At 40.6% G+C, this 27,027-nt stretch overlaps 2 protein-coding genes across 2 annotated transcripts in view; one reads left to right on the plus strand and one right to left on the minus strand.

Annotated features, from left to right (window-relative positions):
- The window catches only part of il16 (interleukin 16), a 51,514-nt gene extending 36,562 nt beyond the window's left edge, over positions 1–14,952 (plus strand). The window contains exons 22-26 of the mRNA XM_056278724.1: positions 53–218; positions 2,220–2,321; positions 10,754–10,991; positions 11,508–11,636; positions 11,747–14,952. Of these exons, the coding sequence (XP_056134699.1) occupies positions 53–218; positions 2,220–2,321; positions 10,754–10,991; positions 11,508–11,636; positions 11,747–11,907 (796 nt within the window). The 3' untranslated portion in view covers positions 11,908–14,952. The remainder of the gene's footprint in view (positions 1–52; positions 219–2,219; positions 2,322–10,753; positions 10,992–11,507; positions 11,637–11,746) is intronic.
- A 3,225-nt stretch (positions 14,953–18,177) lies between these two features.
- On the minus strand, positions 18,178–27,006 carry stard5 (StAR-related lipid transfer (START) domain containing 5). Its single transcript, XM_056279222.1, has 6 exons — positions 26,739–27,006; positions 26,589–26,638; positions 26,013–26,145; positions 25,681–25,798; positions 25,208–25,301; positions 18,178–18,417 (listed from the first exon to the last, which is right to left on the minus strand). The coding sequence occupies exons 1-6, from the start codon at positions 26,826–26,828 to the stop codon at positions 18,267–18,269; spliced, it is 636 nt and encodes a 211-aa protein (XP_056135197.1). The 5' UTR covers positions 26,829–27,006; the 3' UTR covers positions 18,178–18,266.
- Between the last annotated feature and the right edge of the window lie 21 nt (positions 27,007–27,027).

Genomic DNA, 27,027 nt, shown 5'->3' on the forward strand with positions numbered 1-27,027 from the left:
GGTGTCCAACAGGTCATGTGATGTTCATGTGTTTTCTCCTTTTTTGATACAGCTTGGCCAAACTGAGGGAATGTACCATTGAGCGAGGGGAGGGGGGGTCATTTGAGGACGCAACACTAACTTCTGCTTGCGCACAGTCTGTCATCTCAGCTATCCCCTCACATGAAACACAGAGGATGATCCAGGAAGTCAACTCTCTGGATGAGGAGACCCTGAAGGTAATTCATCCAGAGAGATTTTTTTCTCCCTATGATTTTCCCTACCAGTACTTATGTGATAAATTCAAACCTTGTGTTTGGCCATTTTGGTCAGAGTAATGAATTTTGGGTTTTAGTGGTGTTTAAAATCACTAAGATTTAAAGGGAATAGATTTTTCATGTCAAAGAACAAGCATTTTGACTTAACTTTCCAATCATTTTGTAACAAATTGGATAACAAAAACAAAGAACCAAGTATAAATGCTATTCTTTTTCAAACAGGTATGGTACACACTGCTAATCTACACACCAAAATCATCTTCTGACAGTCCCCAGGAAAAACTGGGTGACTGCAGAGGCTTGCTCAAAACTGAATCGCTAAAATTATCACAGCAAGCTCTTGTTCTATGAGAGTGCTTGAGGGGAAATTCAAAGATAGCACATCACACTCCCTCGAGCATATAGGGTTTTAAACCCATTAGCAGCACTACAGTATGTGACTCATGCCAAGCTATGTCTCAGAAGTCATGTCCATTAAAGGTGGAAGCAAATTACTCTGCTGCTAAAGGTACTAAGACACACAAAGTCGTGCACGCCAACACACAAGTGCACAAAAATTCAAACAGGTGGACACATATGGAAATTGAGTGTTAACATCGTTTTCTGCACTATATCACCCAAAAAAAAAGAAAACTGACCTTTTGCTGTTTCTGCTAGTAAGGACAACTTAGCCCTTCTCTTTCATTCATGTCTTGGATCCCATCTCCACCTCGATTCTCCTCCTAGGCTTTGGCAGTCTGAGCACAGTCCAAAACTGGGCCTTACATCACCTGACTGGAGTCCCAGACAAACCAGTGCTACTTAACCCTTTGTGTTTAATGAAGCTTTTAGCACAAGTCAAATCAGGAACATTTTCATCCTCTCACTGGTAGTCATACTATGTTACCCCATTAAGCTATCACTCTGCCACATTATCTTTCAATCAATGATGTAGTATTCCATTGTCTACTTGTTTAAGCCCACCATCCAAAGTCCTTCCTTGCAGGCATTTCAACGTTACCATACTCTTTGCCTTGCCACTACAATGTCCATGGCCCTATTTGAGTCATTAAGGGGGAATGTTCATAGCATTTACTTGTAGGGTTTTATCTTCCTTTATGGGTTTTCCTTGTCAGGACAGGCTAAACATAAAAGCTTGGGCCAGATCTAGTTGTGTCTCCCTTGTTTAGACTATTTGGCTATTTAGTCTTGTGATATAGGGGTGAGAGTGAAATTGCTTCATCTGTCTATGCACTGTTAGGTTGGATCACAGCTGTTTGTGAGCAACATGATCTGAGATCTCAGGCTTTCCACACAGAAGGGATGGCATCATGGTGCATTTTTGTCAAATCTATGAACTCGATCAACTGCTTGCTTTCAATTGTGTGGGTGTAAGTCAGCTATCTGGTGACTAGAGGGCATAATCTGGACTTCCTGAAAACAGAGATAAAGAAGAATACTAAAAAGCTCTGCCAGCTGGCTTTTAATGATAAGTTGGAAGGATGGAAGGATGTTGGTTGACTTGCTGGTCTGGCACTGTTTTGTTGTGTGTGTCTGTGTGTGTTCTTGTTCAGCTATATAAGAGTGAGGAAATTTTTGCAGACAGCACGAGAGCGAATGTGTGTGTGTGTGTGTGTGAGGCCTGAAGGCAAGATGGAGCTGATTGCATCTCCTGGCTGGCCATGGAACTCTCTTGCAACTCAAAAGTCAAAACATCTGGTTGCCATAATGTGCTCAACATCTGATGTTTATTACGCCATCATAGTGGGATTCTCTGTTAATGCAGATGATTCCTACGCTGAGGATCACTCTTTTAAAACACCAGTATATGTCATACAAGTGCACACATTCTCAAAAACTCTTTTCAGATGTTCACAATAGGAACACCTCAGTCAAATCAAATACACGACTATTCCCGTTGAAACTTCAAGAAAAAAAAATGCAACCATTAAGGCACTTCCGTCTATCACCTCTTTTCTATAGCAACTGAGGGACATCCATGTGGTGATTCTCCACAAAGAGGATGGGGCTGGGCTTGGCTTCAGCATTGCTGGAGGGATCGACCTGGAGAGCAAAGAACTTACGGTGGGTAGGAGTTCCAAATCCCTTCACCATTATTCCAATGTTGACTTTATCCGTGTTGTAGGAAATCTATTTTCCATGAGGGCATTTATACATGAAAGGACTTATCTGTGAAATTGTGATTCATTGCTTGAACTTGACTTGACGCATTACTCACTGTGACAGTTAGATATCACCCTAAATTTAAGAAAACATAAAGAGAAAAAGGTAATTGTAAAATAGTTAAAAGTAGTAGAGCGAATATTAGGAATATTACCAGAAAACAATATACAGAGAGCACCAACCTTACTAATAAGCCCAATCAGGCAAATTTGTAATTTGTGATATTGGCCTATACAAATAAAATTGACTTGATTTTGATTCAATATTTTTGCATATGAATCATAGTTAGACAAGTATGCAGTAGCAATGGAATCTGCCATCCCTGTCTTTGCATTATGTTGAGTCTTGCATAGTTTTGCTAATGTCCTCTACTGTGATTTAGTTGTTCATGGTCAATTTGTAGATATTTTACAAGGAGGATGATTGGAAATGTTGGGAACCACTTGGGGCTGGTGGGCTGGAGGGCATGGGGCTTTACACTGTACAATCACCATATTATCTCCAGCCATGCATAATAAAAATAATGCATTCAGACACTCAGGTTTCTTCTGAATCTTCAAAAACTTCCAAAAAATGTCGAAAAACAGCACTCCAGTTATTGGCAGATGCACATCTTTCTCCATCCTCATGATGTTAACTGAGTTGGAAGAACATACGTGCAACAAAAGTTGGTTACTGCCAATTTCCAACGTGACAAAACATATGGATAGAATTTAAATATTGGACATTTACTGATCTCAGATAGGGCCCTTCATCAAAAGAGAAAGGAAATGCAGGATGGTAACTGTACAGAAGACATGTTTTGTTTTTAACTTTTTTATTTCCTTTTATCAAGTGCAAGAGACACAACACAGGCATAAATGTCCTAGGGGACAGTCTATGGATTTCGGCATCCTCTCAATGTCCATCGATAGTTCCCATTCTCAAAAAGAGGGAATGAATAGTGACATTTGTCCATGAACATAGCGAAAACAGATAAATATACATTATAAAAGAAAAAAAACACATAGTGTTCACATTTAAATGAAAAGAAATCCACAAGAATTGTTTCACTATCTCCAATCATCTATCCCATTAATTGAAAAAATATTAAATAATTAGGGACCATTTAGTCAACAATACATCTGTTTTTAGCTGTTACCTTGTGGTTATGTTTTCCATGTAGTAAAAATTCTTAACCTTCTCCCTCCATTGTGTTACCGTTGGGGGCTGCGGCCTCAGCCAGGAGACTGTGATCATCTTCTTAGCAATTAGAAGAAAAACTCTCTGTAGTCATGTCTGATTGTTGTCTGCTACATCTTCTGGTAATATTCCTAATATGAAGCAAGATGTTTCTAAGGGCAGTTCTATGTCTAAACACTTAAATTTCATTTTTTATGTTTTGCCTATAATTTTGGACAGTCCCAAAGTGTGGTCTCAGGGTCTGTGGTACCAGGCCACAGCCCCTCCAGCACTGATCCGAGGTGCCACCAGATTTTGATGTGACGAGGAGCCCTGAAAAATCTCATATTAACTTTCCATTCAAATTCCTTCCAAATAGGGCTAGTTGTTATTTTATGTCCCTCTCTGCATGATAATTCCCAGTTTTTATCTGAAATTATGACATTCATCTCCAATTCCCATTTTTCCTTGATATCCAAACTGTTATTCATTAGTTCTTTTAGTAATATCTTATACACTCACCGGCCACTTTATTAGGCACACCTGTACAACTGCTCGTTAACGCAAATTTCTAATCAGCCAATCACATGGCAGCAACTCAATGCATTTAGGCATGTAGACATGGTCAAGACGATCTGCTGCAGTTCAAACCGAGCATCAGAATGGGGAAGAAAGGTGATTTAAGTGACTTTGAACGTGGCATGGTTGTTGGTGCCAGACGGGCTGGTCTGAGTATTTCAGAAACTGCTGATCTACTGGGATTTTCACGCACAACCATCTCTAGGGTTTACAGAGAATGGTCCAAAAAAGAGAAAATATCCAGTGAGCGGCAGTTCTGTGGGCGAAAATGCCTTGTTGATGCCAGAGGTCAGAGGAGAATGGCCAGACTGGTTCGAGCTGATAGAAAGGCAACAGTAACTCAAATAACCACTCATTACAACCGAGGTATGCAGAAGAGCATCTCTGAACGCACAACACGTCGAACCTTGAGGCAGATGGGCTACAGCAGCAGAAGACCACACCGGGTGCCACTCCTGTCAGCTAAGAACAGGAAACTGAGGCTACAGTTCGCACAGGCTCACCAAAATTGGACAATAGAAGATTGGAAAAACGTTGCCTGGTCTGATGAGTCTCGATTTCTGCTGCGACATTCGGATGGTAGGGTCAGAATTTGGCGTCAACAACATGAAAGCATGGAGCCATCCTGCCTTGTATCAACGGTTCAGGCTGGTGGTGGTGGTGTAATGGTGTGGGGGATATTTTCTTGGCACACTTTGGGCCCCTTAGTACCAATTGAGCATCTTTTCAACGCCACAGCCTACCTGAGTATTGTTGCTGACCATGTCCATCCCTTTATGACCACAGTGTTCCCATCTTCTGATGGCTACTTCCAGCAGGATAACGTGCCATGTCATAAAGCTCGAATCATCTCAGACTGGTTTCTTGAACATGACAATGAGGTCACTGTACTCAAATGGCCTCCACAGTCGCCAGATCTCAATCCAATAGAGCACCTTTGGGATGTGGTGGATCGGGAGATTCACATCATGGATGTGCAGCCGACAAATCTGCAGCAACTGCGTGATGCTATCATGTCAATATGGACCAAACTCTCTGAGGAATGTTTCCAGTACCTTGTTGAATCTATGCCACGAAGGATTAAGGCAGTTCTCAAGGCAAAAGGGGGTCCAACCCGGTACTAGCAAGGTGTACCTAATAAAGTGGCCAGTGAGTGTATATGTGCTATATAATCTTTTTAATAGTCTCTTAATATAAAGACATTTTCTATGTTGGATGGTGAAGTAGATCGTTTGTCCCATTCTTTATGTAATTATTATATAATTATGTAAGTAATTTCTCAGCTGTAGGTATCTAAAAAAGACATGGGCTGGGAGGTTGTGTTTTAAGTTATACACAGTTTGGTCAGTTTATGATGAGGTTTGGGAGACACCAGTACAAGGGGAAAGCACAGATCATAGGCCTGGGAGATACATTCTGAAAACAAAGTAAAGGCCTTTTGTGGATCTACAGACTGAAGGATATCTGTCTATGGATACTTGCTGACCATTAATCCGAACGTCGCTATATTTGCTTCATTGAAGGTTCTCTTATATTTGGGATATAGTGTAAATGTAGGCTTATCATGTTCCTTGAATAATATTAAAAAGATCGGGCAATGGTCAGCAATATCCATACACGGAACTCCTGATTTCATGCCCATACCCAACACATTTGTAAATATATTGTCTATCAGGGTGGCAGAGATCTTTGGTTGGTAGTGTAATCATAGGATGAAAATAATGAGAGAACATTGTGTCAATAAAGTCCTTATTAGTCTTATAGTTTACAATATTGATATTGTAATCACCAATTGAATAATTTTTTTTTCCTTAGAAATAATATCAAGAACATTTGCTAGGCTAGTACTGAATACAGACAAACTAGAGCTAGGTGGTCTATAGATACATGCAATAATGGTCTGGTTGGTTTTCAATAATTACAGCCTCAGCAGAAAGGGTAAAATACTTTTCAATATCATATCTTTCTTTTTAGACCAGGCTAGGGTTAAGAGGGTTATCCCCCCCCCTTTTTTCCCCTCAGTTGTATCCGGCCAATTACCCTACTCTTCTGAGCTGTCCCAGTTACTGCTCCACCCCCTCTGCCAATCCGGGGAGGGCTGCAGACTATCACATGCCTCCTCCGATACATTTGGAGTAGCCAGCCGCTTCTTTTCACCTGACAGTGAGGAGTTTTGCCAGGGGGACGTAGCGCATGGGAGGATCACACTGCGCCCCCCAGTTCCCCCTACCCCCTGAACAGGCGCCCCAACCGACCAGAGGAGGCGCTAGTGCAGTGACCAGGACACATACCCACATCTGGCTTCCCACCCGCAGACACGGCTAATTGTGTCTATAGGGACGCCCGACCAAGCCGTAGTAACACAGGGATTCGATCCGGCGATATATATTATATATATCAACACAGGTACAGGAAAAAAAAGTTTTAATACATTGCAGTTTTTTTTCCTGTTTCTGTGTTGATATTCCGCTTCTCATTAGTTGAGCACTTATAACACCATTGACAGTTTCGGAAAAAACGCTCTACATATATATGTATATATATATATAAAAAACAAATTCCAGCGGCCTTGGTCGTGTGGCTAATAAAACAATCTAATCTAATCTAATATATAAATTTAGCACAAAAAGTAAGGAAATTTGTGTTTGGTAGATTATTTCTTTGCTGTAACAATGCTTCTTGGCAATAAATCTTATATCAGGCATCTGATTGTCAGCACCTGGGGTAACAGAAGCTCAAAACAAGATTCAACAGCAACAGCAAAATAAGCTGTTTGGCATTGGCAGAGAAGATTTGGCAAATTTTTCATGGGCGCAACCCACATACTCAGCTCTGCTGCTCATCCCACAAATGCATGTTCCTTACAAATGTGGCACCATTTAAAAGGGAAATAAACAGGCTTTCCAACGGTATAAGATTGATTGCCAAGAAGCATTGTTACAACAAAGAAATAAGCTACCAAACACAAATTTCCTTACTTTTTGTGCTAAGTATGCTAAGTATATGTGTGTGTATATATATTTGTTGATAGTCCGCTCCTCATTTGTCAAGCACTCACAACACCATTGACGGTTTCCGAAAAAAGCTATATATATACACTACCGTTCAAAAGTTTGGGATCACCCAAACAATTTCGTGTTTTCCATGAAAAGTCACACTTATTCACCACCATATGTTGTGAAATGAATAGAAAATAGAGTCAAGACATTGACAAGGTTAGAAATAATGATTTGTATTTGAAATAAGATTTTTTTTACATCAAACTTTGCTTTCGTCAAAGAATCCTCCATTTGCAGCAATTACAGCATTGCAGACCTTTGGCATTCTAGCTGTTAATTTGTTGAGGTAATCTGGAGAAATTGCACCCCACGCTTCCAGAAGCAGCTCCCACAAGTTGGATTGGTTGGATGGGCACTTCTTTGAGCAGATTGAGTTTCTGGAGCATCACATTTGTGGGGTCAATTAAACGCTCAAAATGGCCAGAAAAAGAGAACTTTCATCTGAAACTCGACAGTCTATTCTTGTTCTTAGAAATGAAGGCTATTCCATGCGAGAAATTGCTAAGAAATTGAAGATTTCCTACACCGGTGTGTACTACTCCCTTCAGAGGACAGCACAAACAGGCTCTAACAGGTACTATTTAATGAAGATGCCAGTTGGGGACCTGTGAGGCGTCTGTTTCTCAAACTAGAGACTCTAATGTACTTATCTTCTTGCTCAGTTGTGCAACGCGGCCTCCCACTTCTTTTTCTACTCTGGTTAGAGCCTGTTTGTGCTGTCCTCTGAAGGGAGTAGTACACACCGGTGTAGGAAATCTTCAATTTCTTAGCAATTTCTCGCATGGAATAGCCTTCATTTCTAAGAACAAGAATAGACTGTCGAGTTTCAGATGAAAGTTCTCTTTTTCTGGCCATTTTGAGCGTTTAATTGACCCCACAAATGTGATGCTCCAGAAACTCAATCTGCTCAAAGAAGTGCCCATCCAACCAATCCAACTTGTGGGAGCTGCTTCTGGAAGCGTGGGGTGCAATTTCTCCAGATTACCTCAACAAATTAACAGCTAGAATGCCAAAGGTCTGCAATGCTGTAATTGCTGCAAATGGAGGATTCTTTGACGAAAGCAAAGTTTGATGTAAAAAAAATCTTATTTCAAATACAAATCATTATTTCTAACCTTGTCAATGTCTTGACTCTATTTTCTATTCATTTCACAACATATGGTGGTGAATAAGTGTGACTTTTCATGGAAAACACAAAATTGTTTGGGTGATCCCAAACTTTTGAACGGTAGTGTATATATATATATATATATATATATATACACTGCTCAAAAAAATAAAGGGAACACATAAGCAATGCAATGTAGCTCCAAGTCAATCACACTTTTGAGATATCAACCTGTCCAGTTAGGAAGCAACACTGATTTGTGAATCAATTTCACCTGTTGGTAAATTGTCTTAATTTCCACCAGGTGGAAATTAGACAATTTGCAAGACAACCCCTATAACAGGAATGGATTTGCAGGTGGTGGCCACAGACCATTTGCCTGTCCTCATCTTTTCTGGCCGATCTTTGGTTAGTTTTTCATTTTGCTAGTGCCCTCACCACTAGAGGTGGCATGAGGCGGTATCTGCAACCTACAGAAGTTGCTCAGGTAGTGCAGCTCATCCAGGATGGCACATCAATGCGTGCTGTGGCAAGAAGATTTGATGTGTCTCCCAGCACAGTGTCCAGAGCATGGAGGAGGTACCAGGAGACAGGCCAGTACACCAGGAGACGTGGAGGGGGCCGCAGGAGGACAACAACCCCGCAGCAGGACCGCTATCTGGTCCTTTGTGCAAGGAGGAACAGGAGGAGCACTGCCGGAGCCCTACAAAACGACCTTCAACAGGCCACTAATGTGCAGGTTTCTGCTCAAACAGTGAGAAACAGAATGCATGAGGATGGTATGAGGGCCCGACGTCCACAATTGGGGCCTGTGCTCACAGCCCAACACCGTGCAGCCCGATTGACTTTTGCCAGAGAACATCTTGGTTGGCAGATTCGCCATTGGCGCCCTGTGCTCTTCACAGATGAGAGCAGGTTCACACTGAACACATGTGACAGACGTGAGAGAGTCTGGAGACGCTGTGGAGAACGTTCTGCTGCCTGCAACATCCTCCAGCATGACCGGTTGGGCGGTGGGTCAGTGATGGTCTGGGGAGGCATATCCTTGGAGGGCCGCACAGACCTCTACGTGCTAGCCAGAGGTACCATGACTGCCATTAGGTACCGGGATGAGATCCTCAGACCCATTGTCAGACCATATGCTGGTGCAGTGGGCCCTGGGTTCCTGCTCATGCATGACAATGCTCGTCCTCATGTGGCCAGAGTGTGTCAGCAGTTCCTGTATGTCGAGGGCATTGATGCTATGGACTGGCCTGCACGTTCCGCAGACCTGAATCCAATCGAGCACCTCTGGGACATCATGTCTCGTACCATCCGCCAACACGATGTCGCACCACAGACTGTCCAGGAGTTGACCGATGCCCTGATCCAGGTCTGGGAGGAGATCCCTCAGGAGACCATCCGTCGTCTCATCAGGAGCATGCCCAGACGTTGTAGGGAGTGCATACAGGCACGTGGATGCCACACACACTACTGAGCCTCATTTTGAATCGTCTTGAAGAATTTCCACAGAAGTTGGATCAGCCTATGTTCTCATTTTCCACTTTGATTTTGAGTATGATTCTGAATCCAGACCTTAATGGGCTAATGATTTTGATTTCCATTGATCATTCTTAGGTTATTTTGCTCTAAACACATTCCTCTGTCTAATAAATAAAGATTTTCAGCTGAAATATTTCATTCATCGAGGTCTATATTGTGTTTTTAGGTGTTCCCTTTATTTTTTTGAGCAGTATATATACACTATATATGCATACAGTTGTTAAAGTCATACAAATCAGCATTGTCTTTAGTCAACCAAGTTTCACTTAATCCTATTACATTAAAAGAGAAGTCGAGATTGGCCAAGCAACTGCATGAAGTATCATAGTTTTTTAGCAGGCTGCGAACAATAATATGACGAAGGGAAAAGTCACTCTTCATTTTTTGGAGGTCAACAGAGGATTTAAATTCGTTCTCATGGTAGTAATCAGGTATTTCTAAAGACTCTTGTTTCAGTTGAGCAGGTTCATGTTCTGTTTGACCTTCATCTTTAATACCCTTAATACTATAATTTTGTCTCATTAATGCTGCCAGAGGTTCAATATTTATAGCAAAGAGCAAGGGATTGAGAAAATCTCCCTGTCGGATCCCCCTCTCAAAAAGAAATGTTTTTGATCAATTTTTTTAAGGAGTGGCATAGCATCCCCTTTCAAATTAACCCGTCACACTCTTTTGTGTGTATATTTATTGTACCATGCACATTTTTACTGCTGCTGTTGTACTCATTATGATGCCAACATTTGCTCTTAACTGGTCATTAGATGTTAACCATTACATCCTGTTTGAAATTCATATTGTTTCATTTGGACACATTTCAGTCACAGGCCTAAAATGACTATAAACTTGACTTGACTCACGTAGGCTCTTCCTGTCATTCTCTCTAGGTCCACAGAGTGTTTCCCAATGGCCTGGCAGCTCAGGAGGGGACCATTGAGAAAGGAGATGAGGTACTGTCTATTAACGGGCAGACCCTTCGCAATGTCACGCATGCAGACGCAACAGCTGCCTTGCGCCAAGCCCGTGGTCTGAAGCAGGCGGTAGTTGTGATCTCAAAGAGACCTGAAGCTGAGAGGAGAGAAGGAGGGGACAAGAGCATGAACACACAGCACTCTGGCCCGGCAGGTGAGCAAAGGGCTTTCTGTGGTAAGACTTATGAGTTACTTACAGAATTTAACCTGCTGGATTCATACTGGTCACATGCTAAAAATATGTAATTAATTAGAAATATAATTCACTGAAATACTCAGTTACATTACTTTAGTAGACTTCTAATCACACAATTTAGTTTGTAATGATCATTAGCACCTTTTTTTAAGTGCAAAATATGTGTAAAACGGTCACAATCTCAAGAAATAACTATCTTTTCCTTCACATTAGGCTAGGTTATTCAACAAGTAAGCCTTTATTTCTCCGAAAGTATCCATAATGTATTAACAGGTTAATTACCATTTTGAAAATTTGTAATGACAATACTGTGAGTAAAATCTTATCACATAACTGATAACTTCTCATGCTTGATAGTCACATATATAGCTTTGGGAGTAAATTGCAAAACAATCTGTTTGGAAAGACTATCTATTCACTGTATATAATATAAGTGTGATTTATCAGAAAAAACCCCAGTGCTTGTGTGTTTAGTGGAGGAGCTTGGAGCCCCAGAGAGTGTGATGCTAGAAAAAGGAGCAGGAGGAGTGGGGTTCACCCTGGAAGGCGGAAAAGGTTCCCTCCATGGTGACAAACCTCTGGTCATCAACAGGATCTTTCAAGGTAGACTGATAGTTCCACAACAATCATAACAGATGGGCATTTTGTTGTTTCATCAGCCAACAGGACGACATAAAGAGACATCAAATCTGTGTTTACTCTGGTGAACCTAGGTGGTGCTGCAGAGCAGAGTGGGCTGCAGTCTGGAGATGAGCTACTGCAAATCGAGGGCAGCTGTCTGCAGGACATGACCCGCTTTGAGGCCTGGAATATAATCAAGGCCCTGCCCGAAGGACCAATCACGGCTGTCATCAGGAGGAGGGGGCGGGTATAGAATGACCAGCCCAGCCAATGATACGCAGCTAAAAACGATTAGGCCAAAGAAAACGGAAAATAAAACAACCCTTCACATTCTGGGAATGCAAACTACGACAATGGCAAGCTGAGTGATAACACATTCCTATATAACAAATTGAAAAACAAGCAACTTATACTATCTCTGTGCTTTATAGAGGATTATGAGTGACTGTTGACTTCTGTGGAGGTGGTTTTCACGGTGATTTTCAACTGCTTTTCTGCTTCCAAAGCTGCCCCACAAACCTGCTATAATTGTAAAAATTAGTGTGTGTGTGTATGTATGTATGTGTATATATATATGCACTGCCCTCAAAAGTTTCGTACACCTTGGCTTTTTTTAAATTTCGGCGTAACGTCTGATTTTGTTTTATTTTTCTATGAAAGCTAAATTGGCTGCAAATCTTTTAACATAAAACTATTAACCGATACTATGGTTAGATTTATGCAACACTCAGCCTCATGTTCATCAAAGTGTCTTCCTTGGTATTGGCATGTTTTCTCTAAATAATGATATGACAGTTTTCTTTTTCCCAAATTAATGCAACTGTTAAAGAGTACCATTAAGCTGTCAGTTAGGACAGGTTAAACATGAAGAGAAATTGATTATTTAATATGTTTGTGGAGTTGTTCATCTTGGCCCTCTACATCTCTTTCTCTCTGTTGGAGCCAGTGCTGTCTTTTCTTTTCAGAGTTATAAACCCCATTCTTTAGTTTCTTAGCTATTTGTCTATTAATATGACCTTCACCTTTTAAACCAACTACAGATTGACAAACTTTAATAGAAAGCAGTTTAGAGCTTGCCATTTCTCTTTGTAAAACTACATAACGAATGGGATAAATGACTAAAGTGCTATCTGGAAATAATGACATACCCCAATTTTATACTCTTGTTACGATGTCAGCACTCATCAGTGGCTACCCTTTAGGTGTTTTAAACTAAAATATCTTCAATTACTTTTAAAGTACTTTTAAAAATAGTTTGGAAAATGAAAGCTTTCAAATCATTATCTAGGCAAAAATGAAGCTGAATGTTGCATTAATATACCCAAAGTATTAGTAAATAGCTGTTTTAACAAAACATTTGCTGATTTTTTTTTTTTACTTAATTGAAAAGTAAAAGAGAAAACCTTCCATCATCTGGAAAATGTAAAGGCAAGGTGTGCACACACACACACACATCAGCCAAAACATTAAAACCACTGACAGGTAAGTGAATAACAGTGATTAACTCATTACAGTAGCACCTGTCAATGGGTGGGATATATTAGGCAGCAAGTGAACAGTTCTTGAAGTTGATGTATTGGAAGCAGGAAAAATGGGCAAGTGTAAGGATCTGAGCAACTTTGACAAGGGCCAAATTGTGATGGCTATAGATGACTGGATCAAAGCATCTCCAGAACAGAAGGTCTTGTGGGGTGCAGTGGTCAGTACCTACCAAGGAAGGACAGCCAGTGAACTGGTGATAGGGTCATGGGCACCCAAGGCTCATTGATGCACGAGGGGAGTGAAGGCTCCGTCTGGGCCGATCCCACAGAAGAGCTACTGTAGCTCAAATTGCTGAAAAAGTTCATGCTGGCTATGACAGATAGGTGGCAGAACACATAGTGCATCGCTGTAGACAGATCAGAGTGCCCATGATTACCCCTGTCTACCACAGAAAGCACTTGTGGCACCAGGATGCACTATAAGAAGAAGGCAAGCTGGTGGGGGCAATGTTCTGCTGGGAAACCTTGGGTCCTGGCATTCATGTCATTGTTACTTTGACATGTATCACCTACCTAAACATCGTTGCAGACCAGGTACATCCCTTCATGGCAACGGTATCCCATGATGGCAGTGGCCTCTTTCAGCAGGATAATGCACGCTGTCACACTGCACACATTGTTCAGGAATGGTTTGTGGAACATGACAAAGAGATCAAGGTGTTTCCTTGGCCTCCAAATTTTCAAAATCTCAATCTGATCAAGCGTCTGTGGTCTCCATCCATTATCTGAACTGCTTATCCTGCTCTCAGGATCGCAGGGATGCAGGAGCCTATTCCAGCAGTCACTGGGCGGCAGGCGGGGAGACACCCTGGACAGGCCGCCAGGCCATCACAAGGCCAACACACACATTCATACATAGGGAACATTTAGTATGGCCAATTTACCTAACTTACATATCTTTGGACTGTGGGAGGGGACCAGAGCCCCCGGAGGAAACCCACGCAGACACGGGGAGAACATGCAAACTCCGCACAGAGGATGACCTGGGAGGTCCACCAAGGTTGTGGACTACCCTGGGGCTCGAACCCAGGACCTTCTTGCTGTGAGGCAACCGCGCTAACCACTGCGCCACCGTGCCGCCCGCATCTGTGGGATGTGTTAGAAAAACAAGTGTGATCCATGAAGGTCCCATCTCGCAACTTACAGGACTCAAAAGATCTGCTGCTAACGTCTTGGTGCCAGATACCAGAGGACAACTTTCAGAGGTGTTATGGAGTCCATGCCTCAATGGGTCAGAGCTGTTTTGGTGGTATGAGGGGGACCCACACAATTAGGTAGATGGATTTAATGTTTTGGCTAATCTGTGTGTGTTTGTATTTATGTGTGTGTGTGTGTGTGTGTGTGTACATATATATATATGGAGAGAGAGAGACATAAAATCAGCGGTGTTGCTAGATGTTGAAATTACAACATAAAACTCAAACACTGATAAGCACATTTGTTTGCCGTTTGCTAGCCTCAATTTTGATATTTGACAATTTCTCCTGTACAAGTCAAATTAAAGACAACTGAAAGGTCTTTGTATGTAAACTGAAAAGCTGACAAGTTTCCTGAGGTTCACTTGAAAAATGTCATTCTTTAAATCGTTGATATGTTACATCTGCTGTAAAAGATCAAAATAACTTAAGGATATAAAACTATCCATATTGGAGCTACATACACGTGTCTGTACAACATTTTATCCCAGATCAAAGATAGTCAATGTAAGTTACTTTTCATTTGTATTCCTTTACAGCTTAAATACATAATGGACGCCAGTGGGTGAACATCCTTGTCAATAATTTTAATGATAATGCTGGTGAAATACAAAACCTATTGGGTACATATTAGTAAAGGTAATGTCTGATTAACATGTGCTGAGTTGACAAGTCAACATTAGATCACTTACTAGCAGCATTGCTTTCAGTAGGAAAACATGACAGGTGTCAAAACAAGAACAGTTGCTGTCAGAACAGGTATAAATACTAGGTTGCACAAAAGTGGTATCAGTTTATGAAAAACAAAATACCCAGGACACCATGCAGTTAACTTCCGAGATGCAAGAAACGCCCAAATTGAGTCTCCTGACAGGATAGCGGGCTGCAATAGGGGCAGGATCCCTGCTTTTTGGCAGTTAAGTATTATTTACTCTCTTGAAGAAAGACAATCACTTTCCAACAGGAATTTAAAAATTTGATCGATAACCGATTTGATGGATGTTACAATTCTGTCAATCAGGGTGTCTGCAAGTTCAATTTAAAGCATTTTAAAATGAGATGCATACAATAACAGTTTTGAAGATACATTTTAAATTGATAATTTTAGACCTGGTAGATTATAAATCTGTGTTAATGGGCTGAATTCTGATCAAAAAATAAAAAGTTAAAAAAATATAAACAGTTCAACATTAAACAGCAACATTTTCAAGTCTTGTACAACTGAATTTGACTTAAAATTGCCTTCTTTAGATTACATTTCAGCTCTTTTTAAGGCCTTGAGTTTATGATTTAAAGTATTTTTAAAAGCAAATTAGGTCCTGCAGACACCATGTCAATTATCAGTCAAAATGTCTGTCTACTGAGAGGTTAAGTGAGTGTCAAGACCATAGTGATAAAATGCACTCGACATGTTTTCAAGGTACTAGTTTTCTTTTTTAAATCACCTCCCTACCTGTATGTATTCTGTTTAACACAATGGCACACTGCAAGAATTTCCTCTCTATTCACTGATCTACGCTTGCATAAAAATACTTCAGATCTCTTAAGGAAGCAATAACACTAAGTGCCAAACACATGAGCAGTAGGCAGTGGAATGTGCTTTTAAGATTTGCCATTAACAGGATTATCACCATAGGACATAAGGGGTAAAAAAAAAAGCTTAAGAATTACAGTTCAAACAGAAACTTACCAAGGTTAAAAAGATTGGTTAAAACATGATTCTTGTAGAACTCATCATACACATAAGGCTTGAAAAACATTAGGCATGCAGGTCACACTGCTATCATATCACTGTAACAGATAATTATTTTCTATCCATTCCTTCATTCTCATCTGCATCATGATACACTGATTTCATCTTAGTTTACATTTCGACTTGGGCCTCAACATGTGAGCCTGGCTTGACTCGATCTTAAACTTACGTTTGTTCTCAGGGATATTGGGAAAATCCTGAAACTACAGATAAGTTATTGACTATAAAGGGCTAATAACAGAAGTTTTATCAATAATTGAAACCTGTTCAATTCAGTGCCAAATACTAAGGTAAACTTCCAGCTCATCATGAGTGCCATAATTAGGATTCTGAGGGCTTGACAGATAATGGGAATGAGAATTGCAGGTAATGTTTACACAGTGCATATTAGACCACCAACATGTCATTATTGTCTTTTCTTGACCAAAGCCCACCATATGGTAAGGAGATTAAAGGACTGTGAGGATACATTTCTGACCAGCTATTAAATGTCTTGTCGTGTAGAGCAGAGAAAAAGGACTTTGTGCAAAGTCCATTACAGCAGCACTGTATTTTATTTAAAAAGAAAAACAGCATTACTTTTGGAAACAAAGATGTTTCCATTAATTCCCTCCCTTTATCAAGTAGTTTCCCATTTAAATCTTTAGCAGGTAATATTGCCTTTTTCCCATATTGCAAACTAGTCTAACTGTGCTTATTTCTGTGCTTGAGTGTACACTAGATATTAGAGGCAGATGTTCTTGGTTCGAGGTGAAAAGAGACAAAAGTAAAAACAGTACAAAAAAACCCCCAAAAACACACACACACAGTATGAGGTATGAGTCAATACCCATGCTTAGGAATCTGATTCCATCATAGGGTAAGTAAAGTCCATGCAACATGCATGTTTACCGTACACTGAGTGTGCATTCAAGAGAGGACTGGCCCGGGAATTAAACAGCTACGGTAAGAAAGGAAAGATCTTCAGTTATTCAGTACCTTAGACACATAAACAAAATATAGATTTTTCATTTATTTTCTTTTTTAAGTGAGGAGGAGGAAAGGAAATGTAAAGGGATTTTCCTCTTTAAATGAGGCTGGGCAAATGCTAGCTCTCATTCTTCTATTGGTGCAATCGACTGTGCAAATTGTAAGCCTGCACACCAATATGAGAAGTGAGAGAAAAGATTTGACCGATTTGCCTGACAAAGGTAACCCCCAAAAATGCTATTTTGTTTGTGAGGGAATATTTTTTCGATTAAATGGACACTTTTAATTACAGTATATAGGATATTCAACTTGGAGAAAGCACCATTGTAAATCAGGCTTGGGTCCATTGATCATGTTATATCCAAATCTCCACTGATTGTTTCTCAATTTGGATGAATTTAAAGGTGCAATGAGTAAGGTTTTTTTTTTTTTTTTTCCTGGAGCATAATAAGGCTGGTAAATATCAAGAGGGTTGATGACTGAGTGGTGATTGAGACTGAGATTTCTGGATGAAAAACCTAAAGAGGCATGATAGGCTAAATTATTTCAGTTGTTGCTTGACACCTCGCCGGCCAAAGACTTGGCTCACACTTGCTGTCCTTAGTAAACTATGCAGCAGCTGCAGCAAACTGATATCGGCTGAAGTTGTTTGAAAGTGTCACACACCAGCTAATCTTTATTAACAGATTATATATATATATCTGTAGGCACGGGACAAGATTTTGGTATCGGAAGCATTCTGGTTTCTGTTTCCGTAGTCCGAGTAGCATCGACCAAGACATCATCTCTCAACTCCGACTCCATTCTCGCATCTCAAATTGCTAATCTGACTCTCAACAATGATAGGCGCATGGAAGAGGAAGTCTTCATAGGAAACGGAAGTGAGCAGCCGACAGCTACACTGGAAGCCCCGAAATATTGGCCGTTGTTTCCAGAGGCTAAATTGTCTAACAATGATTTAGCCTCTGGGTTCTGAGATTGCGCACCATCAAACATATTAAATATTTGATACCTTTCTATTTAAATTTGCTTGTCAGATCTATTTTGATTTGTGTTGTTTTTAACACTGATAAACAATAGAGGTCAGCATTTAGAAATTACACATTGCATCTTTAAAATGTAATGGAACAGTGTAGCTCCTAGACTCTTGGTATCAGTGGTCCTTGAGGGACTTAACAGCCTTGGCCAGGTTGGTGTAGAACTCTGCCATGCTGGAGGGGAAGAAGGAATCGACCACAGAGCGAGGGAGGAAACCACCCAAGTCTGTTTGGAAGAAACTCATCACTTGCGTTTTGTTGGGTTCTCTGCAAAAAGAAAAAGAGGCCGAAGAACAGACAGAGAGAAAGACATACAGAAAGACACAAACAGAGAAAGGGAAAGAAAAAAGGAAAAGGGTGACAGAGAGGAATGTCAGTTCCGAGGACAATGTATTACTGTGTGATTCAATGCTGTCCTCCTGTGGACAAATACTGCCTCTACAAACGGCAACAAAAAGAAAAAAAATTAGTGTGAGATAAACACTTCATGGCCAAAAGTATGGACAACCGAACATCACACCCATATGTGCTTGTTGAATATCTCATTTCAAAACTATGGGCATTAATACGGAGCTGGTCCCCCCTTTGCTGCTATAACAGCCTCCTCTGTTGCTCTCCCTGAGGTTTCTTCCTATTTTTTCTCCCTGTTAAAGGTTTTTTTTTAAAAAATTTTTTTTAGGGAGTTGTACCTTATCCAATGCGAGGGTCTAAGGACAGGATGTTGTATTGCTGTAAAGCCCCTTGAGGTAAATTTGTTATATTGGGTTATACAAATAAAATTGACTTGACTCTTCTGGGAAGGCTTTCCACTAGATTTTGGAAAATAGCTGTGAGGATTTTCTCCCATTCAGCCACAAAAGCATTAGTGAGGTTGGGCACTGATGATAGGGAGAAGACTTGGCTCACTGTCAGCATCCCAGTTCATCCTAAAGGTGTTGGATGGGGTTGAGGTCATCGCTCTGTGCATGCCAGTCAAGTTCTTCCATATTGAACTCAACAAACCATGTCTTTATGGACCTCACTTTGTGCACAGGAGAGGGCCTTCCCCAAACCTTTGCCACAAAGTTGGAAGAACACAATTCCCTAGAATGTCATTGTATGCTATAGCATTAAGGTTTCCCTTCACTGGAACTAAGGGGCCTCAGCCTAAATCATGAAAAATAGCGTCAGACCATTATTCTTCTTTCGCCAAACTTTATAGTTGGCACTATGCATTCGGGCAGGTAGTGTTCTCCTGACATCTGTCAACCCCAGATTGGTCCTTAAGACTACCAGATAGTGAAGCGTGATTCATCACTCCAGAGAATGTTTCCACTGCTCCAGAGTGCAATGGCAGTGTGCTTTATGCCACTCCAGCTGATGCTTGGCATTACAAATGGTGATCTTAGGCTTTTGGAAAACCCATTTCATGAAGCTCCCAACAAACAGTTCTTGTGCTGATGTTAATTCCAGAGCCAGTTTGGAACTCAGTAGTGAGTGTTGCAACCTAGGACAGATTATTTTCATGCACTATGTGCTTCAGCACTCGCTGGTCATGTTCTGTGAGCTTGTGTGGCCTACCACTTAACAGCTGAGCTGTTGTTGCTCCGAGACATTTCCACTTCACTCAAACAGACTTACAGTTAACCAGGGCAGATCTAGCAGGGCAGTCACTGACTGTAGTGGGGGAATGTAATGTGCAATGCAGCTTAGAATGCTTAATTTATTTATTCTTTTAACTTATATGAATTTTTACCCTTCACCTGGTCCTCGTGTGAGTCTGCATGCAAGGCCACACAAGGGTGACAGTGTGCATCTCTTGCCCATGTACTGATCTGTCTATTGTCTCTGACATACTGATGATTGCCACTGAGTAATTTGGTCAACTGACTTGTTGGAAAATCAGTTGGTCAAATTGGCATCCTATGACAAGGCCTCTTCTGAAGTCACTGAGCTCTTTGGTACAACCGAATCTACCACCAGTGTTTGTCTATGGAGATTACGTGGCTGTATGCTTGATTTTATGCACCTGTTAGCAATGGGTGTGGCTGAAATAGCTGAACACACTAAATAGAAGGAGTGTCCACATATGTTTGGTCATATAGTGCTGGTGGTGGACCAAAATAACAGAAACAAAAGACTACAAATAATAGGGACTTAAAACAAATAGGGTTAATATCTGAATTCAACTTCAGTCCTTGGAATGCTTTGATATGAGTCTTGAATTGTGTGTAGTGAGATAATAGTAAACCTGTGATCAAGAAAACCTCAAACTCTTTGAGGGATGAAGGGAGGATCAGACCTACTTCACTCTGTGCTACCCAGAAATTCCCCAAGTGGTTTCAGTAATATTGACTTTGGTGTTGTGGGGGTGGAGGCCGAAGAACTAGTCCTGGTGTTAAAACATTTTTGATCCCATTTGGTAGTGTGCGTGTGTATGTGTGTGTCTTGGTGGGGTATTCTGGAAGATGGGGACATTATGAGGGAACATTGTTTGATGTTTGGACCTTTGAATGCATCTGCCTCTATAAAAACACCTCTTATTTTGTGGTTGTTACACAACAATGTAGAGAAATCATTAAACATAATGACTTCCCTGGCATGGTTGCCTAAAACAACACAGAGCCCCGATGTGTGTAGCAGATGTGGGCAATAATGTCTGCATTAGGGGTCGGTGGGGCCTGAACCCACCAGATGTCGCTATTGTACGACATGATGAATAATTCAGTGTAACAGATTCTTTTTTCTTCGTATCTTAAACATTGTTGTGCATTTATTACATATGACAGCAATAGCGCTGTCTGATACATTCCAAATATCTTCCTGCAGCTGTTGCGTAAAGGTCAGTACTTCTCCTACAAGTCTTTGTTTGGTGAGCATGGGGCCGGCCCGTCAGCATTCATTTAACCAAGTGAGCAGTTGAAGAAAACACTGTGTATGTTCAACGCCCTTTCAATGATGAGCTGTGGGGCACGATCATTGGCTCCATGCTGAGAGCCGCCAATAAAAAAAAGAATAGAATGAATGACGTAGGTCAAGACGCTTAGTAAATTTTTATGGTATTGGGTTGCTACGTAGATACAATTGACACCATGGGGCAACGGAGGTTAAATGCACCTGCTTTGCTATCAGTTGAAAATGAATTCATTCATGGATTGGTGGACTTCAACAGAAAAGTTACTGACAAGTTCGCCCAGATGAGAGATCGTCGAGTATCTTTTGTTTTCAAGCAGTGAAGGTCCCTGGTGAGTCTATTTTGTATTATTACAAGGTGTGATTTTTTTTTTTTTTGGCTGTACGTGAAGACCCAGAAAGCAATGGGTTTCCTTGCTCTGAAATGTTGCTTTGGATGTGTTATTAGAGTTGCAGACTACAATGATCATATACTTGCTTGACAGGGATTAAAATTGGGCCGGGGCTCAGCACTGCCACATAGCACCTCAAATGTCACCAGGCAAAGTTGAGCACCAGCAAAAAAAAAAAACAAACAAAAAAAACAACAAAAAAACCGCCATCTTCCATCAACAAAACATTTTCCTCTGCCTTTACTGTTAAAAGAATACATATATTACATGCTGGTCCAAAGGAATTGAATCAAGTGCAACTGGACTTGGTATATATCCGTGAGGACGTTTCACCTCTCATCCAAGAGGCTTCATCAGTTCATGCCTTTCTGACTAGACCAAGCTAGTCTGACTGGCTGGTGATGAGACTCAGTATTTATCCTCTTTGGAGTCGTTATCAGAGCTATAGATGTCCATGGCTCTTTGTGTTCCGATGTTTAGCAACGCCCATCGGACATCGGAACACAAACAGCCATGGACATCTATAGCTCTAATAACGACTCCAAAGAGGATACATTTCTGAGTTTCATCACCAGCCAGTCAGACTAGCTTGGTCTAGTCAGAAAGGCACGAACTGATGAAGCCTCTTGGATGAGAGGCGAAACGTCCTCACGGATATATACCAAGTCTAGTTGCACTTGATTCAATTCCTTTGGATAACCATGACCTGGATGAATGAGAACATTCACAGACATTACATGCTGGCCATTCAAATAAATAATGATTCATGGTTTATCGAGTTCAAAATGATGTTGTGTTATCACTTTCGCGGTCAGCAGCAAGCTAACAGTCGTATCCACCGGTCGTATCCGTTAACACCGTTGTTGTCATTATGAGTTTATTAACCGGTGGGGAATTTTCCTCACTGTGGCATGAGTAAGTATACCACACAGTTTGTCTGATATTATAACAAAACAATGTCTCCTCTATCAAAATTGACATTTTAGCAAACTGTTGTAAACGTATCACAAAAAGTTGAATCAGTTCATCTGGACACAATGTTTATTGACAGAAACGTTTCATCACTCATCTAAGATACCTCTTCAGTCTCAACTGACTGCAGGTATCCCCACCCTTATAAACAATACAGTGGCATAACGACTGAAACCAACGATCAGTTTCGTATGCAAATTGCCGTGACCATTAACTAGAGTTTCAATGGCAATGTGTACTATTTACAGAGGATTGGGGAATAGTTGTAATCACAGCATTGTAAGATGGTGAAAGATGTACTCTTAGGCCCCCCCTCCGTTCAGGGATGCCCGCTCCCTCTTCACATAGATGGCCTGTTGTATTAATTCACTACAAACCAGTAAATATGGTCATTCATTATCATCAAGTTTTTTTTTTTTTAGTTTTAATTCAAGGCAAACTCATCATACCTCAGACAGCCACGTAACTTATTTTAGCTAGCTAGGTATGGCAGTGATATCAACAGCCAGGGCTATTTTGCTAGGCTCAATTTTGTGACTGTAAATTGATATGAACCATCCTGTTAATCAGGTTAGGCTGGAGGCAAGTATGCGGCATAGGTGAATAGCAAGGTAGGGGGAAAATAGGTCAGAATGAGAATAACAGAATGCAAATTGCTCTGATATTCTGCTTAAACAATGTTTTGATTTTACAAAATGATACACAGTAAAATCCTGAGTGTTAATTTAACTCAGAGTGTACAAATGGACCAGAAGGATCCATTTGTACACTCTCGGAGTTAAATTAACACTCAGGATTTTACTGTATACTAATGCAAGACAGTCTGTGGCAGGTTGCCTCCAATCTTTTGGTAGCCAACAGTCATGGAAAGGTTTGGAAATTGGAAAGTGTTAGCAGCTTGTGTAGATTTGTAAAATGTAAATTCCATATTAATGTAACTATTGAAGAGATTGTTCTATTCATATTATTTTGTGTTATTATTCTCTTATTTAGTGGTAACAACACTATTGATACAGATACACTTACAGAAAGATTTTATTGTCATCAGCCGTAGTTTTGTGCACTGCCAACAGTATATAGAATGACTTTGATGAACACTTAAGTGTTCAAAGCAAAGGGTTGTCTCACCTTGTTATATTTTATTTACAGTTTGTCAAACGACATCAATCAGATTTTGTAGTGTCTTGATGAATGCTCAGTAATCCAGGCAATAAAATCAAAAATTCAGTTTTAGACTGAAGATGTTACTTAGTTGAGTGATGAAAGGTATCTGTCAATAAACGCATCCACATGAACTGATTCAACTTTCTTTGACCAGATTTTGTAGTCTATGGGCACACATGGCAACCTTGAAACCACAGAGCCCCACCCCCCATTACAAATCCCAATTTAACCCCCGCTGCTTGATAAGTTTGGATTTGTAAGGCGATGCTGTATAACAAGGTAATATACCAGTTGTGTGAGAGCAAATGCTGTTATTGATGGTGTCACTCATATCCCGGTCTCCACTTCCACTAACTCTTGCGTCGCGTTATGTTAATGTGTGCATTTGTGATTTCATTAATTGATGGGGTGCGTTTGTGTTTGGATTCATTGAGAAAGTAGGTTTGTGTGCAGTTTCATTTAAGAGTCGGATGCTGCCTATACATAGTTTATTGTGCCCTACCAGACTTTGTGCCAGACACACCACTGGATGTGGGGAAATAAGTAAGATGACTCATCAGACCATATTATCTTTTTCCATTGTTTTGGGATCCTGGTTGTCTGCTCATTATACCAGGTTATCACAGAAAGTTGAACCAGTTCATCTGGATACAACGTTTATTGAGAGAAACGTTTCATCACTGAAGAGGGAGACTGAAGAGCTCACTTAGATGAGCGATGAAACGTTTCTCTCACTAAACGCTGTGTCCAGATGAACTGGTTCAGCTTTCTGTGATTTCCTTACCTGGATTATTGAGCATGCATAAAGACATGTACCAGGTTGTGCATTTTAGTGCATTTGCCATAATTATAAATGCTTTCTGCAAGGCAGCACTTCCATTAGATAGAAGTTCACAAGGTCCCGTTAATGTTGAGACTGTGTACCAGAGTTTTTGATTCAGTTTTGTGGTAGGTTTTTAATCTGTAGCCCCCTAAGATGTTTTCTTATTAACCCCAAATAAATGTTTTTATGCATGCTCAATAATCCAGATAAGGAAATCACAAAAAGGTGAATCAGTTCATCTGGACACATTTACTGAGCGAAATATTTCATTACTCATCTAAGTGACCTCTTCAGTCTCAACTGACTGCTGGTATCCCCTCCCTTATGATGCCACTGTATTGTTTATAAGGGTGGGGATACCTGCAGTCAGTTTAGACTGAATACATCACTTAGATGCGTTATTAAATGTTTCTCTCTCAATAAACATTGTGTCCAGATGAACTCGTTCAAATCTTGGTGAATCCCAAATAAAGTTCAGCTGTTCCTGACACCTTCTTAGTTGCATCCAACTGCAAATGCCATGGTCCACAAAGAGCTTACAAAGCATGAATGGGATCTCATTGCTGGAAAGTATCGATCAGGAGAGGGGTACAAAAAAAATTCCAAGGCATATTTCTGTAGCTTTTAACTGTGCTCCTGCCTTGTTTTATTTCTCTTTGTTCTTACTTATTTATTAAAGCACTTTACTACATGTGTTAAGATGCTATATAGATTTAAATGTCTATACAGCACTATATACATTAGGTTAAGCTATATCTTACACAAAACACGTGTACAAGACAGCTAGTTAATTTCCATAAAAACCTGTACTCACCCAGATATTGGTACACAGATGCAGCCACACGGATGGTTGAAGCCCCTTACGTAGCCTGACTGGGGAGGACAGCTGGGGTGAACTACATTGGTAGCTGTCAGACACAACACACGGGCAGAGAGAAACATAGTGAGAGGGACATGACCGCATTATATATTTATTACACATGCACGCACACATCAATCTCTAATTTTCTTTATAATATTTCAGCAGTTCCTTCTTTATAAAGATAACTATAGCTACAACATGAACATTTCTCAGTCAGCTTACAAAAGGGTGCATGATGGTGGCTGATTGTTACATCAGCATCAACACCTATAGGAAACCACAATAAACAGTCCACTGTCTTAAATCAAACTAAAACCACACATTTCAAACCTACGCATCCATTCCTATGTATGCAAATAAAGCCACAGCTCAAATGCTTCACTGATATACAAAACAAAATAAAAATAGAACACAGAATTACGCACCATTTGATGTAATGGTGCCATCTTCATATTGCTTAATTAAAATAACATCGACAAAGTCTCGTGGAGCTATGATACCCATGGCAGCAGAGGGCGTGACTGTTCGGCAAACAGAGATGTCCTATGCAAGATGAGGACACATGGTGAAGCACTCAAAGTCCCATTAAACAAGAGCAAACCACTTAAGAAAATAAACATATCTTTTTGGTGCTGGATGGTGTCGTGTGTTTAAAAATGGAAATCAATGCAAGATGAATAAAAACGTGTATCACACATAAGCCTGAATCACAAAAAAAAAAAAAAGATCAGATGGAGGGTGGAGGAGTGCAACAAACCTCTGTGACCTGTTCCAAGAGCTCAAACTTTTTGACATTGTTGTCCCATTTGACTCTCAGCCCACTGGGTACAGGTTTCAGGCACTCCCACACCTTCTCTGGGCTGCCGTTGACTATTCCCTCGCCCTTATAACTGCCAGGAAGGTGACATGAGAGAATACAGTTAGTGGGTGTTCAGCAAGATTAACAAAACACGATTCTTCACTGTAAATTAAATTAATGTATTCTAGGGCAGGTACGTGATTTAATGGAAACCAGGCACGTGTACTTTCTTCGACAGCTCATGCCAACATTTTGATAGGTTGGATACAGACCTAGTTAATAAAGTGGATGACCCATCAGGGGAAGATTTTAGTCTTACAATTAGCTGTTTAAACTGTAAATTATCACAGCTTTGCTGTGAATCGCTATGAATCAAATACTGGATGCGTGACGACTAGCATGAGTGTGCCCCTTATCTCACATAAATAAAAGCAAAGGTTACTATGAGACTATATTATGCAACGGTGATCTTTAATGACAACACAGTTAAAAACGAAAGGGGGAAACGAAAAAAAAATCATTGAGTTTTCTCACACATTCCCAGGAAACTCAGTGGAGGGACGCCAGGATACAGTAACCTCATTCTATGAATGAAAATGTTAAAAATCCAAAATGAGCAACTTTATCTCAGGGAACACGACCACCAGTCTAAATTTTATAGAAGAGGATAACAACAAAGATTACCGATTTCTTGCAGACTTTCCATCCGGATTCGTCTTTCTTGTAGCCGAGAAGGCAGTCAGCCACTGCACTGGCCTTATGCCCATATTCCATGTCTGCCAACTATTCACAAATCGGCGGCTAGGTGGCTAATGTAACAGAATCGCTCTTAATTGATCTGAAAGCGACAACAACCTAGTATAAACTGTGTGAATATGTCACTAAAACTAACGCGGCAAGAAATGGCTGGCTGGCAAACAAAGCAAAGGTGAGTGAGGTGGCCCCACTAGCAGGTTAGCTAGCAGACACAGCT

Source organism: Lampris incognitus, chromosome 4 (assembly GCF_029633865.1).
Source record: "Lampris incognitus isolate fLamInc1 chromosome 4, fLamInc1.hap2, whole genome shotgun sequence".
NCBI classification, from domain to species: Eukaryota; Metazoa; Chordata; class Actinopteri; order Lampriformes; family Lampridae; genus Lampris; species Lampris incognitus.